The 18,004-nt window shown below is 31.2% G+C and overlaps 1 protein-coding gene across 1 annotated transcript in view; it reads left to right on the top strand.

Annotated features, from left to right (window-relative positions):
* The window catches only part of LOC114338699 (proton-coupled folate transporter-like), a 124,233-nt gene that overhangs the window by 84,545 nt on the left and 21,684 nt on the right, over window positions 1-18,004 (top strand). The window contains exons 6-7 of the mRNA XM_050648267.1: window positions 10,357-10,729; window positions 17,487-17,727. Coding sequence (XP_050504224.1) covers window positions 10,357-10,729; window positions 17,487-17,727 — 614 coding nt within the window. The remainder of the gene's footprint in view (window positions 1-10,356; window positions 10,730-17,486; window positions 17,728-18,004) is intronic.

Below are 18,004 nucleotides of genomic sequence, written 5' to 3'. Positions count from 1 at the left end.
ATAATCGATATCTACTAAAATTATTATATTTCGTTAGTTGGCAAAAATTGATTAGTGGCCTACACATTAGTAAATATAATTTTTACCAAGGGGAAGAAAAGCCCCAAAATAAAACCATAAATTTAATGGATTGATAAAAATACAAAATTTTTTATTTTTTAAATAATGTATTTCATCAGATTTAAATAAGAGGCTTGGAAAAGACAAAAATAAGTTTTACAGTTTTCATGCCATGCACTTTATTTAAATTTTGTGCATGTGAAATAGACGTACATACAGCAACTATGTAGCACTTTTCATAATTTTTCTTTTACGCAATGTCAGGTTGTTAAGAGACTTGTTTAATTCTTTAATTCGGAAGTACATCCGAGACCTAAAAAATAACTTGTTCGCTTTGTTAGAACAGTCTACAGTTACACTTTTGGACATAAGGTTTTCTAAATAATTTTTAGTTACCAAAATGGAATCACCATTCATGTGGAAGGAAAAATTGTGTCCAGTTACTTAATATATGACAAGAGAGTGTCTGATGGTTTACATAAACCACACTCACGCAAATGATCAACCCACGTGTACGTTGAAACATCTTCGGATTGAATACTGGAGTCCTTCAATTTATGGCAGATATAACCAGCCAAATTCTCCAAACCATCATACTCGAGGTCACTAATGTTTTTTCGTTCTAACTCTCATTGAAAACTTGAAAATCCACAACTGTTTCGTTGTTAGAATCCAGCCTTTGGATCAATTGTCCAGAAATTGGTAAATCTGGGATGTCGTCTGTTTAAACGTTCGAAAATTCGTTCCGTTGTCTCTCCTACCTGTATATAACTTTTATAAAATAAAATAAAGCTTTTTGTTAACACTTTAAAACATTTTTAATGGGTTTTCCCCGAAAAGAGCTTCATTTTTTGGTACTATGTACCACGTTAAAATATTTGATTTGGAATTTGAAGGATAAGATCGTCTTTTTTATGAGCTACAAATTTACTTTTACTGGTTCTATAGACTAAGAATATACCATTTTTTCGTTTTTTTTATATGCTACATTTTTTCCAAGAATATTTTTTCGATATAATACTTACTTTTTGAGTATTTGCGAAAAACCGCCGAAAAACGTGTTTTTTTTTGTTGAAAAGTAAATATTTTTAGTCGCAAGTGACTCTAGTACCTACTACCAAATTAACCTAGTACCTAAGTTAAAAAAACTCTATAGAACAAAAGTTGCTTAAACTTAGTCAGATCTGTTTCCGGACTTATTTTAAACGTATATTTTTTCACCCTCCAAGTAAAAGCAATCAACGGCACAAATTCAACTTTGAAGTGGGTATGGGTAGAATCTAAATCCAAATTTTCATGCAATTAGGAGTTGACCCTGAAAATTATGTGTGTTTCTTTTTATCTTTTAAATCATTTTACTTAAAATCATTTTTTAACTATCAAATAATAATGACATATTGAGTTATTTTATTTTTTAAACTTTAATAATATTTATAAAAAATTTTACTTTCTTGTAATGTATTTTTAAAACAAGCAATCATTTAAATAATTATTTTGTAACAATTTGTATTATTTAAGAATATAATAATTACATTTTGGTTTCGTAGTAAGTGTTTTTTAAGAATATTAATGTATAGTTTTAAAATATTGTATTGCAAATAATTATCATTATTAAATGGTTATTATTTGTCAAGTATTCTTTTTCTTTTTTCACACCCTTATGTATGTAATAAAACTAAGGAACTTTCTGAAAGGTCAATCGTAGACTTTAAAGACACAAAAGAAGAGATACTTAAAAGTTACGCCCATTATATATCTTTATATCGTGGGAAATATACAATACAACACGAGCTCCAACCGCTCGACTAATACTCTTTAGAGCTGGCATCAGTGTGTGATCTCGCGTTGAACGGTAAATATCTAAAATTTCGTATATAAGTCCTCCCCTTTACTTTTCAGCGACGGATCTCGTTTCGCTGTAAATTTATCAGAAAAATTTAAGTACAAAAATCTTTTCCCCTCTAAGTGTGCCATGATTAATATGTTAATTATAAAGATACTTATGAACAATATACTCCAATAATTAATTTCCTATTGGTGGATCTCGGGTTGTCCTCGATTTAGTCGGATCTCGCCTTGATATGAAGACGTATATATATATATATATATATATATATATATATATATATATATATATATATATATATATATATATATATATATATATATATATATATATAAGGGGTACCTTGTCGCCTCAGAAACAGTGAATCGGTAGACGTTGTCGCCTCATATATGAAGTTGTCGCCTCACTTTGGTGAGGCGACAACGTTTTGGGCTGAAAATTTAAGGACAGCTTCCCAACCACCTTATGAGTCGATATGCAAAAAATAGTTTTGAGGTGACAACGTACCCCTTTTCACTATTTTTTGGCACGTTAGTTCGGCAGTATATCACTGGCGCTAGTATCGGCATTGCAACAGTGACTGGCTGTATGTTGTCGCCTCAGCATATAAATTCTACTTTTTGGCTAACAACCGGTACCTTGTTGCCTCAGATTTTGGCAACGTCGCTTTCAGTTTGCATTGGGTATTAGGTCGTGAAAATATAAAAATATGCGCTGTCGGTACCGTAACAAGGCAGCTAAATAGTTTATGATATAATTTGCAGCTTACGATTTAAAACTGTTGCCCTTATACAGGGTGTCCAGAAACTCTACCGACAAACGAAAAAAGAAGATTCCTCAGATAATTTTAAGATAATTTAACCCAATTCACTTAGTCCGAAAATGCTTCCTAAGGGAGCTAGAGCTCTTTGAAGATGGCGTCTTGTAATTAGTTTTTCTTAAATACCGCCAGAACGCTTCTATTTAGAAAAACGAAAATTATTACGCATATTTATCATCCAGATATAAATCGATTCCATTCATTGCGAATTTCCAGTACTGGTCGTAGGCGCCCGTTTTGGGTACGGCAACGGTTATTTTATCCCATACCTTTTTTGTATTTAATTTTTAAGCATTTCTGACTATGGATTATTAAATTGTGAGTTATTCTAGTACTAAAAGGTACTCTAGCTTTAAGTCCATAGAATATACCATTTTCTAGAAAAATCGATTTGAAAATTTTTCTTTTCTTGAATTAAAAAAAAATTTAAAAAAAAAACTATTTAGAAAACTGGTACGTTTGTTTATATAGAGATGAATCGGTTTCATTAATTGCAAATTTTTAGTACCGGTCATATGCGTCCGTTTTGGGTAGGTCAACGGTTATTTTATCGCATAACTTTTTTGTCTTTTCAAATTCTTTTCAAATTCAAAAAACGAAAAATTTTCAAATAAATTTTTCTAGAAATCGATATGTCCTACCGACTTAAAGCAAGAGTACCTTTTAATTCTAGAATACCTCACAATTTAAAAATCCAGAGTCAAAAATACTTAAACGCTAAAGACAAAAAAGTTATGCTGTAAAATAACCGTTGCCCTACCCAAAATGGACGCTTATAACCGGTACTAACAATTCACAATGGATGGAATCGATTTATCCCTGGAAGATGAATAGGCTTACCAAATTTCTTTTTCTAAATAGAAGCGTTCTGGAGGTATTTAAGAAAAACTAATTACTAGATGTCATCTTCCAAGATCTCTAGCTCCCTTAGGAAGCATTTTCGGACTAGGTGAATTGGGTTAAATTGTCTTAGGAAAACACCTGAGGGATCGCCTGTCTTCGTTTGTAGGTAGAGTTTCGGGACACCCTGTATAAACAAGTTCTATAAGAGAGGGAGCATGCCGGAATAAAAATATGTTAGCTGGTCGCATAGGAATTAATAAAAATTACAAACAGAATATTAGTAATCATGGAGCGTATGTAATACTTAAGTAGTTATTATAATATGGAACTGAACAAGTCTATGCCCCAAATGATCATGAAGACGAAAGGATAGGAAAATTCTAACCAGTCATTAATTTAATTCTAAAAAATAAAAAATTCATTATATTATGTTACTTTATTACAAAAGTTAGAACATAAATGATTTTTTCTGTAACAGCAGTAGGAAAAAAAATAACAGTTATGACAGAGGATAAACACTGATATACTGTCGAAATTACAAAAAGTTGAAAAACACTAAAATGAACCTGAATGGCTTAACTCAAATAAAAAAAAACTAAAACCAAAATAAATATCTTTATGTGGGTGACATGCAAACGGGAGTCAATCTAAGTAAATTTCGTATAGGAATTTATCATTGAACAGTTAGTAATAGCAACAGTTTCAAAAATCTCAAAAATGAAACAACAAAACACTATCCAACATCAGAAGTTTACTACTTCTGCTCTGAAAGAAAAACCCGTATTCTGACATTAAAATGTTTGAATAGAAATGACAACAGTAATATTTCAAGCAAAAAAAATACAGGACGATAAAATGAGAAGCCAACAAAAATACATTGACAAGACATGAAACGAACAAAATAACTGAAAATAGGATCTTGATAGATGGCAATGTAAAGAAAACACGGGAAATACATATCATCGAAGTAGCCTTATTCTATTATTTATTTTATTTACCATTGATATTGCTTACCAGATTAATATCCTTATAGGTAATTTGCATGTTTGTACTTATTTGTTTACGATTTTTTCTAGCCCTTCAACTGATGCGTTATCTTTCCTGATCCTCATATATTTAGGTTTCTTAATATTAGGATTCAGTCCATAACGCTGATTCACTTCTGTATCTTTATTGATTATGTCTTGTAAGCCTTCTAGCTAGACTATTAGCAAATGACAGTATCATCTTAAACGACAAAACAGAATTTGCAAGCAAAAAACCGTGGTGGTTCCAGTAATAATTACGTTTCTGAATCGCAAACCCTTACAGCCTGTGTAATGGATCCAAAAAACGTTGTCCCCAAATTAAATGTTAAGAAACAAGAGTCTTCGACAAAACGAAAGATGTATAGCATTTACATTTACGTTAATTTTGGTAATTCTTACTTAAAAAACCATAAGAGAGAGGCTATGCATGTAGCGAAAGAATGCGAACCCTCTCTATATTTCTTATTAAGCATAGAACGATTGTAAATAATAATACGATTGCTGCAAAGCATATTTTAAGACCCAAAAATTTTGACGACCTCAAGTGCTCCAAGAGTTTTATATGTCAAAAATGAATAACCATTTTCAATTTCGTTACAACGCGAAACTACAGGCGCATCATATTCTAGTCCAATCAGAGAGCGCTGCAAGCGCCTCTACAGGTTTCGAAACTTATTAGTCTCTCATCAGGAGGCACATATGCTGCTCTCTCTGACCCAACTAGGACAAACCCCGGCGTGCAGTCACGAATTGCAACGAACGAAATGGCAGGGATGCCCTAGCGGCAACTGCTACCAAAAGACTAAGTTTTCAACCTAATAGCACATAAAACAACACCAAAAATGTTGCTCCACATCCTACCAGATTGAAAATAATGGGAACCTTCTCTGGTTACACCTCCGAGGCTTCTGAAATTTGCAAGCCATAACGGATGCTGAGACTAAGGAAGATGAGGGAATTTTACAATTTATAATTCACGTCTCATCTGCTCAGCGCGGTAAAGTTCCAACGAGAATGGTTCTCTTCGTACTTTAATCAGAGTAAACATGTAAATCAAAAATGAATAACCATTTTCAATTTCGTTGCAACACAAAACTACTTAGTCTTTAGTTTTATATGTATATAATAGTTTTAAAAAGACCTTCAGTTCTCCTACTCGTATTATTGCGTTGCACTTGGGTACGTACCTAAAACTATGTTGCTATGAACACTCCATTTAATACTAAAAGAATCAGCTGATTTTACGTGTACAACAGAAAGACAAATACAGGAATTGGCCAAGGGCTATAAATACATAATGGTAGGGGAGCAAAGTATGCTAAATGTGCAGTCACTCGAGCGCTTTGGGGACCTATTAGGTTGTGAAGAGTAGGTCCTAAAACCAAAAAAAGTTAAGTAAAGTTTTCCATTTTAGTGGGCGCTTGCCATTTTTTAATTTAATTTTCCATTTCCAACAATCGTTTTTTCCGATTATAACGCCATCTATCCATAATTCAAAAAAATGTTTCGAATAAAAGTTACTTATTTTTACGTAAGGAATCCAAATCTGCAAAAAAAAAATGAGGGCTCCTATTTAAGATTTTAAAGTAACCCCCCACCCCACATCCATGGGGGGTCGTGTTTGGTACCATTCGATAGATTTTTCAAAAATATTGAATAAGTGTATTTTACAGTTTTTCGATCTGATGTTCATTTCGCGAAATATCGCGGGATACGTACTTAAAATATTAAATTTACCCCCCACCCCTCTCCGTGGGAGGTCGTGTTTGGTATCATTCGATAGATTTTTAAAAAATATTGGGCACATATTTTTTAGTTTTTCGATCTGTCATTCATTTCGCGAAATACTCGCTTTTTTCTTGTGAAACTTTGGGACTCACCCATTTCCTTACGCCAGGCTCAAATCGTCAGATTTTTGAAATATACACTCTTTTGCATGTACTTAACTTACTTTATCTTAATCTGACAATTTCGAGTTTTTTTAAGGATAGATTTTTTTTTCGGGCCCCCCTTAACGAACTCCCCTGTGTTAAGAGCCAATATATGGTAGAGGTACATCTGCAGGGTACCAGGTTTCTCCCATATGCTAATCTGACGCGCTCGAGTAACTGCAAAAATCCCCGCTTGGGCTCCCCTACCATAATTTGAAAACGTTGCTGACAAATCGTTGGAGTTTGGAAATTGCTTCTCTCGCTAACAAAGATATTCAAGAACAAAAATTACCAAAGCTCGTACCACTTGTAAGTGATATTAAAATATTCCGAGAAGAAAGTATTAAAATTTGGTGTAAAGTGTCAGAAGACGTTTGAGAGCAATATTGATAATGTTGAAACATAAAAATTTAGTTCTATGTTCTAGCATTAGCCATTATTTTTAACAGAAGACGAATAGGTGATGTTCAGTATTTAAAAATTCAGCAATCTAGTAACGAAAGATAAACGGACTTCAGTGATTTTGAAAATGTTTTAACTGAAGGAGAAAAGGTACTTACGAGAGGACACAAAATTCCAGTGTGTTCTGGTAAAGGTTCTTGAGCTGTTGTTATTTTACTTCCAAAAATGTTGCAAGGTTTCATAGAAACTTTAATAAAACATGGACATAAATACATGTCTGACGTCGTCCGTCGTTAATAACTATAATATGTTTGCAGTTCTAGGCAGTAAGCTAAAATGGGACAAAGGGGATGTTTCGATCCGTAAATTGACAAGCAAAATGAATTTAACAAACCCTGAATCTATATCAAGCAACAAATTACGCAAAAATATTCCAACAGTAGCACAAATTTTAAGTATGTCCAAAAATTAAACTAAAGAATTTGCCAAGTTTATGGGGCATGACGAAAAAATGCATGATGAATGATATGAATTACCTGCTGACATTTATCAAACCGTAAAATTGTCAAAATTTTTAATAGTAATGGAAAGGGATTTTCTTCCTTTAGAATATAAAGGAAAATCGATTGAATAACTAGATTTTCACCACGATTTAGAAATGCGGAAGAAAATAAAAAAAGCAATCTTCAAATACGAATATTAATTTTCCAAGTATTGCAGGTATGCAAGAAGTTAAAAAAAGTAAAGCGTTGGTTGCAAAAGATAACGTTCTGGCTCAAACAAGTAAAGAATTTAAAACGGACAGTGACGATAAGTACTATCCAAATAAAAAACTACTCAAATCATCAAAAAACCAAGCACGGGAAAATTCCGAATGCGATTCATATGTGCCTCCACAAAGAAAAAATATTAAAAAACAAACCTTTTAAGAGAACACTTTTTAAATTATATCCAAGATGGCGTATATCCATCTAGATAAAAAAGTGAATTCCAATATTATAAAATCAAAAATTCAACATCTTATAAAAGTGAAATAAAATATGTATGGCATAGGTATGTAAGTTTTTTATATGATGCTTAAGTGAAAATATAGAAATATTTGTTTTTACTTTTTGTTGCTATTTTTATAATTTTTTTTATTCTTAGATATAATAAACATCAAACCAACGCCTCAATTAAAGGGTTTGACATTTAAACAAAACATAATGAAATCATTTTTATAGAAGAAAAAAATTAAATAGGTACCTAAAACCTAGTTTTGAGCTTTTCTCAAAATTTTTTGAGATCAGGATAAAAAGACCACTACACAAATTGTAGATTTTTTTATCGCCCACAGCTTTTGCGTTGATTTTTTTTTAATCGATGCAATGTTTAGCCAGAAATTTCAGAAAACCATTTTCGCCCTTAAAACCACCCCACCTTCACCACCTTATAAATTATTTTCGTACACTTTGCTGTAAGAATACGTTTTGTTGGAACATTTTTACAGCTATGTATACTAATTCACTGGTTTTTAATTAAAATTTTTAAATAAACCGTTGACACTTTTTTCTGTGAGATAGGTAATATGTTTACTGCAAATAATAAATTTTATCGTTAAAAGCCTTTATAATTTTACTGTATAAGAGCAATAATTCACACAAAATAATTTGGTTTAGCTTAATTTATTGCAAAATTCTAGCTTTGGAATATCTACTAATACAAAATTTTTAAACATATAATCCAAACAAACCATGTTCATATCTTAAGCTTATTTAAAATATAAAAAATAACCATCCTTTATTTTTAATGTAAACAACAATAGAACATGTGAACAAATTCCCACTATTTCTTTACCTATATCCGTAATAAATACCTATACTACCTCTCGCTGTGCACCAAATTTCGACCCACTCAATCCTTTATTCATTTTCGAATATTTGGCAACGCCGCCTGAGGCAACAACGTACCGGCTTTCATTCTTAGTCATATATAGTTGTGAGGCGACAGCGCATTGGATTTAATCGTAAATTTATATATAAAAAAACATTTAAAATCGTTTCCCCTCTTTAGATATTCTTAATTAGAAAGTTCCCCTCATTGTATATATGCATATATTTTTTGAAAAAAAGAACTACAAAAGGGTGAGGCGAGGTCGTCATAGTTTTCACCGTGAGGCGACAACGTACCTTGTATCGATATATATATATATATATATATATTAATATTATGTGACACATGACAGAAGCTCGAAACAAATGACTGTGAATGAAAAGCCCTATACGCTCTGAGGTGGCGCTCCTAGCGGATTACTAATTCAACTTTCACCGGTAATTTTTAAAATTATTATTTAATTGTTATCGCTTAATATTTACAACGCAAAAAAGTAATTAAATTGTAATCGATTTTTTTAAGATTTTGCTAATCATTTTGACGTTCTATTGATAAAATCTGAATTTCTTACTTCGGATACTTTCACAATTATCGTGTAGATGGCGCTAAGATTAATAGAATAATTTATAATTACATATTACGGAACAGTAAAAAAACTTAAATTCAGTATTTAAAACGTAAGTATATTTAAGGTAAAAGTATATACCACAGCTTTGACCAACTAATATTTTTTATAATTAATGTTTTTAATTTTAATTTTAAATTAATCACTTTGACATTTATGTCAAATTTCCGGTAAAGGTTTACAGACTTGTCACTACTGGCGCTCGCGAATTTGTAAATATCCCCTCTACGTACGAGCTCACAGCGTATACAAAATATGTGATTGATGTGATCGTTCATGGGTATAGGGCTTTTCATTCACAGTCATTTGTTTCGAGCTTCTGTCATGTGTCACATAATATTAATATATCTACGACATACGTTATTGGTATATACAATAATACAAACCAAAGACGTATGACGTAGATATATTAATATTATGTGACACATGACAGAAGCTCGAAACCAATGACAATCGATGAAAAGCCCTATTCTTTCATTTTCCCGACTGTATGTAAGTTGTGTATTATATCATATTATGTGAAATAAACCCCTTATAAAGTCATCTGTTGTGATCAGCAGAATGCATATATAAAGCTTTTCATCGATTGTCATTTGTTTCGAGCTTCTGTCATGTGTCACATAATATTAATATATCTACGTCATACGTCTTCGGTTTGTATCATTGGTAATACCAATAACGTACGACGTAGATATATTAATATTATGTGACACATGACAGAAGCTCTAAACAAATTACTGTGAATGAAAAGCCCTATAAACACAAACAGATATTTTCAAAGCCCCCTAATCACAGTTACCAAACTTTCATGTTATGGTATGTTGTTAAGGAGGCCATGGCTCGCATAAACATAAAGTTATATTTGACATTCTAGTTATTTTATTTACAGATGTACATAATTTATATTTTAACATTATATACTTTTACAGAAAAGTTGGAAGGATATTTTCAAACCCTCAGACCTAAAAGGAATGGTTCACGTAATAACCAAACCAAGAGCAAACTTCAACAGGGCGATAATTATATTAATGACTGTGATTATGGTATTGTATATTTTCATATCCAACGGTGATGGTAAAACATACTTGTTCTTAATGGGAAAGTTTAACTGGGATTTGCAACATTACACTATTTTTAACAGTGTAACTATCATAGTCTTCGTTATTGGTACTCTCGGTGGTACCTACGTTTTCAAGAAGATGGCGGTAACCGAATCAGTCGTTATATTATTAGGTTTGATGTGTGCATTCAATGGTGACTTAGTACGAGGACTTGCAACAACAGATTTTCATATTTATTTTGGTAAGTATGTTTGTAATATTCATCATTGTTTGTCTCATCTCATGAGGATTATCTTCCGCATTTCTCTTTATCTCATTATCATTCTCTTTGCCTTTATCCCTATGCTGGACCGGCTTCCCTAATTACATTTTTCCATAAATTTCTATTTTGGGTCATACCAGTGGCGGCTGGCGGCTCGAGAGTTTTACAATAGGGGACAGTACCGGCGCTAGGGTATAAGGCGCCCGCCTGCAAAACTAGCATAGGCGCCCTTTGGTTTCTTTTAAATTAATATTTTGTATCGCACCAGCAAAAAAAAGGTCGTTTTGGCGCCCCCCTAATAGTGGCGACCGCCTGCAGTGCATCCCTTGCAGGTCTGTTATCGCCGGCCCTGGGGGAGGCTATAACTATAAAAAATCTAGACAAATTTGCACTAGCAAAAAATGCACCAAAAAATGTAATTTAAGGCTCCATTCGTTTTTGACCATTTTTATTTACATTTCACCTTACGGGGACCCTCCCTCTTACCGCATGCTTGCATTGATAACTGAGATGTAGAATAGCTTTTGTAATTAATAATAATAATATTGTTAGAATTATTGATACTAAAAGAACTTTATAAAAACAGGATTAAATCTAAAATTAACGTAAGTACCTATACAGTTCACAATTTTTTAAAATTCAGCAAAAAATGCAAGCATGTCCCCGCTCTTTTTTATTTATTTCAAAAATACAAAGTCCACAAATTTAATAACATTTTAAAACGACAGTTTTTTCATTATTGCACTTGTAATCTGTCAGAATATTAATTGCACAACACAACAATGAACGAGGAATCACTTAAAATACTTACTACTTTATTTACATTTCACCTTACGGGGACCCTCCCTCTTACCGCATGCTTGCATTAATAACTGATGTAGATTAGCTTTTGTAATTAATGATAATAATATTGTTAGAATTATTGATACTAAAAGAACTTTATAAAAACAGGGTCAGATCTAAAATCAACGTCAATATACAGTTCAACATTTTTTAAATTCAGCAAAAAATGCAAGCATGTCCCCGCACTTTTTTTTATTTATTTCAAAAATACAAAATACACAAATATAATAACATTTTAAAACGAGAGTCTTTTAATTATTGCACTTGTAATCTCTATTTGAATATTAATTGCACAACACAACAATTAACGAGGAATCACTTAAAATAGTTACTACTTTATTTACATTTCACCTTACGAGGACCCTCCCTCTTACCGCATTCTTGCATTGATAACTGATGTGGAGTAGCTTTTGTAATTAATAATAATAATATTGTTAGAATTATTGATACTAAAAGAACTTTATAAAAACGGGGTTAAATCTAAAATTAACGTATGTATACAGTTAACATTTTTAAAAATCAGCAAAAAATGCAAGCATGTCCCCGCTCTTTTTTATTTATTTAAAAAATCAAAATCTACAAATATAAGAGAGTCTTTTCATTATTGCACTTGTAATCTGTCGGAATAATGATTGCACAACACCACTTAAAATACTTAACATTTAATTTCATTTTCTCCTGCTGTCGCATTTTCTGAGTCACTGTCACTATCAACAGTAAAATTATTCAACTTGAAAACGAGAATATAGAAAGGTGAAAACACAGAACACTTTCTTGATCAAAACCGCTAAACATTATCGGTTTGAACGTAACGTTTAATTTAAAACAGTAACAAAGTAAAAATTAAATTAAAAGATAATTCTTTCTCAGGTTTTAAAGAAAAAAACGTAACTTTCTTTGGTAAGAATTTTGGTTATGTACACTCGCTTGAACATAACGCTCAGTGTAATAAAATAAATAACAAAATAAAAATAAAACTTAAAAATAATTCTGTAGTAAAATTAAAAAAAAAGCAACATAACGGTGGTAAACATTTGGTCATGGACTTATTAAAAGATCGTTATTAAAAATAAACATATGATGTATTCATGTTACATGTTATTTTTTAGGAAATTAATGTCACCTACTGTGCTTTAAAAATAAGCGGAATTCTTTTATTTTTTACGTTTGCAAAATTGTCATCATCACATCGTCATAAAATGTTGATTTTGAATTGATTATTTCTTTAATGTACTCTTTTTCGATTGAAAGAAGAGATACATTACTCAATCTACTTTGGCTCATCGAATTGCGACTATAAGTTTTAATTCTTTTTAGCGCTGAAAAATTTCTTTCTACTGAAGCTGATGTTATAGGAATAGTTACTACAATAGATATAAATTTGTACAACTCTGGCATGCATTCATATGTCATTTTGAAACAAAAAAATTAATACATCAGAAGGAGACTTACAATTTTCAAACATTTGAGGGTCACTGTACAATACAATTAACTCATTTTTTAACTGATCAGTATCAAAAAATGGATATTGAGCTGATAAATCATTATATAATTCCTGGGGGAAATCTATTGAATACAATGGAAATTTTTCAAATAATAATAAATCAAAATAGTGTAACTTTTGTACATCGGAAAATCTAACTTTAATTTGCGTATTGATGGTGTCCAATATTTCTATATAAATCTGTTTATAACATTGTTTTAAATCGGGTAAGTCTAAAATAGTTTTTCTTTTTTTCAAAGGAGGTTCAACATTTATATTAATTAACTCAAAAACGTTATCAAAACATTTATCGTCATTTCTAAAATTTATTAAAACTTGTGTTAAATTATTTAATCGTTGTTTTGAGAAATTAATGTCTGTCGGTTTATTTTGAAGAACTGAAAAAACCGCATCTATTTGCTCAAAAATTAATTTAAATGTTTCCAGCAAAAAACAAAATTTGTGATCATTTAAAAGACATTTGAACCCTTTTGCCTCGCTGATACTTTGATCGTCGTTTTTAAAATCGTTACTATTTAAAATAAAATTAACGACATAAATTAATTTAGCTTTGTAGGTGTGCACTGAAAATACTATTCTAGATGTAGAATTCCAACGCGTAGCAGCAAAAGTTGGCATTCTGCTGCCGCAAATATCTTTCAAAATATGACTTCTTTTAGTAGATTTAGAAAAGAAAGCCGTAAATCCAGACATATTTGAGAAAAATATGCGACAATCTTTTATGTTGTTACACGCTTTACTTAGTACTAAATTTAATCAATGAGCATGACAATGTGTAAACAGTGCATGAAGTTCTATGGATTTTATTTTAGTTTGTAAACCATTTAAATGACCAGCCATGACGGCAGCGCCGTCATAGATTTGTGCAATTAGCTTTTGTCTAAAATTATATTTGTCGCATTTATTGATTAAAAAATTAAATAAATCGTCTGCAGTTCGCCCAGATGAAACATCATAAAAACCCATAAATCGCTCTACAACTCTACCGTCTTTAACATATCTGAAAACGATTGAAAGTTGGGAATTACAAGAAATATCTGTCGTTTGATCAATTTCCCATGCAAAAAAAGAAACTTTGTGAATCTCATTATTTATGCTATCTTGAATTATATTTGACACACTTTCTATAAGCTCGTTTTGGATTGTTTTTGAAGTCCCTGAAAAAATAGTGCCGTTCAAAAATTTTTCGAATTTTGAGTCATATTTACCCCACAACGATAGAAGTTCCTTGTAATTGCCGCGATTAATGAAATCATCACTTTCATCGTGTCCGGGAAAAGCTAATTCTTGCGAAGCCAAATATATTGTTATATCTATAAGCCTTTTTAAATTCATCCTATTTACCAAAACCTGAATATTGTAAGTAATTATGGCCTCTTTTTGAGCTGTATCTAAAGCAGTTATTATATTTTGTTTAGCAAAAAGTTTTAATTTACACGACGAAAATATGTGATCTTTAGATTTGGAATGTCTTTCAGTTGAACGAGGTAAATTTTTTAGATCTGAATATCCTATTTTAGACCACGTTGTATGTTCGGTTTGTGTTGAAAATAAGATACAAGGATAGCAAAAAACTTTTTCCATCTTAATAGACCCGGTTAACCAGTCCCATTTATTATACCAATTAATATTAAATGCACGACTTTGACAGTTACCTGAGGATTTAACAGTAGTTAAATTTGGCTGTGGTCTTCCTAAAGTTTTAATAATATAAGCTTTATTATATATACTTAAAGTATTAAAATTATTCCAGCCAGTCAATTATATCTTCAGATATTTTGATTTCGTTTAACTTATCCATTTTATATAAACAAACAACGGTACATAAATTGTAAAAATAACCTTACCAAGCCAATAACAACACAAATAAAAATATATGAAATACAAAAATTCACCAAACACTAATTAAAAAAAAAAAAAATAAATAAAATGATAAAATCACACCAAGAAATACCCCGACTGTTAACTTCCTTATAGAATATAAGTAAAAACACAAGTGAGCCCAATTCGGATTTTGCCTCCCTTGCGGGCAGTATGACGTGAAGCGATAAAATATTACGTTTTTCTATCGAGTATTATTGAAGTTATACTTCTTTAGGCGCGATTGAGATTGAGGGTGAATTTATATTGATCTGCGCGCATGCGCACACCGACAGTATGGTATTAGTCGTTATACGGGCTCTGATTGGGTGTTGAAATGATCTGTCAATAATAAATAATTGTTCAATATGAAGGTAAACAAATGTATAATATATTAGTTTTATTGTTGTGAGGACAGAAACAAAAAAGTTTATAATTGTAGTGACTTTTAATTAGTTTTTAAAGCAACAGGTACGTAATAATTGTAAATGTATCATATGTACCTACCTATTTGAACCTACCAAAATACATAGTATGTAATACTTTTATTTACATAATTTGATTACCATCAAAATTTCTATGAATATTCACCTAATGTATTGTTTTCTTACTCTATGTTTTGTTGTATTTTTTCAATTCTAAATCATTTCAATTCAAAATCAAAATAATTTGATTTATGTAATTCAAAAATGTCAAAAGTTTAATCCGTTTAGTTAGTCGATCTTCGCACATAATGACACGTTGTCTCCGTGGCGAAGCGTTTAATGCGAATGAACCCCAATACAACGCCAATACCAACTGCGCTGATAAGTTGGTTCGAATCCCAATAGAAACTTATTTTTTTATTTTTTTTATACATTTTATGATTGTAAGTATATTTATTATATAATTTTATTTTCAGAAAATACGTATTTAGTTAAAAAATTTTCCGACAATTAATGTTCAGAAATCATTTGTGGCATTTTTAATGTGTTTGTGTGTGTTTTATTCTTTTATTATTTTAATTTTTGGCACTGTTTTAATAAGAATGTTTGAGAAGTAGTAACTATAAATTAGTTTAATATTTAAATAAAATATAAATAAAAAGTATATTAATTTCGTTTATAATCATATAATCATATAATAGAAGTATAACTTCTTACGTGCGTACAAAGTACACACACATTCTTTTTTGTACGCATAGGATACTATATTGCTGGTTTCGAGAAGTTTGTCCTAACTTAAGTTGTGCTCATGACGAGGTGCCGACCCTCGCTCCCTGCTATCCCTCGTACTGATCGTACCATATTATCGATCGCCAGATGCATTATTTTAAATGCGCGCGTTCACCAAAATTAAGAGTAGGATACTAGCGATACCATCCTTTGGTCTCCGTAGTAAACAACGGAGTAGAGTGTGGTTCCTGCCTGCCTTGGTGTTCGGTGGTAGTGATATGAGAGCGTGTGATGCGTTCCAGATGCGTTAGTTACAAGACAAGTGTGCAATAATTTACACTTTGTATTAGTACGATCGCTTGTTGTTTCTCGCGATTCAAAATAAAGAAAACAGTGACATTTCATCAATAATTATAGAAATATTATGTCCCAGAGATAAAATGTGTAAAGAATTTATGGGGAGGCTAAGCCTCCGTTGCCTCCTCTGACGAGCCGCCACTGGGTCATACCAATATCAACCCGCTTTTCTCGGTAAAGGCGTCTCCTCCAAGTCTTCTTTGGTTTGCATCTCCTACTCCTCCCGAATCTGCGGGTTTCTGGATCCTCCAGGTCCAGGTCGGCAGATCAGCAATTCTTCATATTGAGAGATTAGTTTCTCATGTTATATTGAGAGTTTATATTAGTATAAACCTTTCATGGATGTTGAAATTTATCATTCTAATTGGGAAATAAGCCACAATTTAACTTGAAAAATGATTTTATTAACGTTTCGACTTCCACTTCGGACGTCGTTGTCAAAATACAAAATATTAATAAATGTAACAAAAATTTTGTTGCTTAGTAAAAAAATTATTCAATTTCATTAATTAAAAATAATAATTAAAATAATTTAATTTAATCTGACTCATTCATATCGGCAATTCAGACATATATTATACATTTTAAAGTAGAATGGTAACAAATCAATTGAAAGTTCTGTCCGACAAAATACATAGAACGTTTTCGTAGTCTGACGTTCCAAATTTTTAACCTGTTCCACAATTAAAACTTTCCGTGTTCCAGTATTCCCATACATCAAAGTTTGTCCGACTAGACACCGTTAAGCTATTAACAAATTTTCAGCTTTCAATTTTTTTTTGGTACGCGGGATCCAGGTCTATTAGTAGAAAATTGAAATAGAAAAATAATAATTAAACAGTATATTTATTTGTAAGAAAATTTGAGCGTAAATTATTTTTAGAAGAAAAATAGTAAAACCACACGTTAGAAACTATTGGTTTTTAGGAAAGATCTATGAAAATTGGTTTGATGGTGATTTTAATGCCTATTTCTACGTATTATCAAATTAATGTTCTGATTTCCTCTTTTGTTTTAGCGGCTGCAGTAAAATTTATTTCTGGCATAATAAGCCCACAATCCAGAACCCTAATCTCAAAATTAGTACCTGATGACGAGATAGCCAAAGTATTTGCTTTGATAATGGTGGTTGAATTTATTGTTAGTATAGGATCTTCGCCATTTTATACTTTTATTTACAATGCCACGGTCGATACTGATCCAGGATTTTATAATTTTGTATCTGCTGGACTTTTCGGCATCTGTATTATTATAATTCTGTAAGTATATTTTATATTATTATGAAATTATTGTTGGATATATTGTTCTGAAGCTATTTTCTGTATAAATACAAAACATTAATAAAATAAGCAAATTTTGTTATTATTAGTAAGTAAACAAATTCTTCTAATAATTTAATTTTATCTAACTCATTTATTTTGACAATTCAGACATATATATATATATATATATATATATATATATATATATATATATATATATATATATATATAAAACAAGGTTTATTATTGGGGAATTCAGCAAGTTCTAGGTGAA

Source organism: Diabrotica virgifera, chromosome 4 (assembly GCF_917563875.1).
Source record: "Diabrotica virgifera virgifera chromosome 4, PGI_DIABVI_V3a".
Lineage (NCBI taxonomy): Eukaryota > Metazoa > Arthropoda > Insecta > Coleoptera > Chrysomelidae > Diabrotica > Diabrotica virgifera.
Note: the sequence above shows the minus strand (reverse complement) of the source record. Positions and strands in the feature narration are given on the sequence as shown.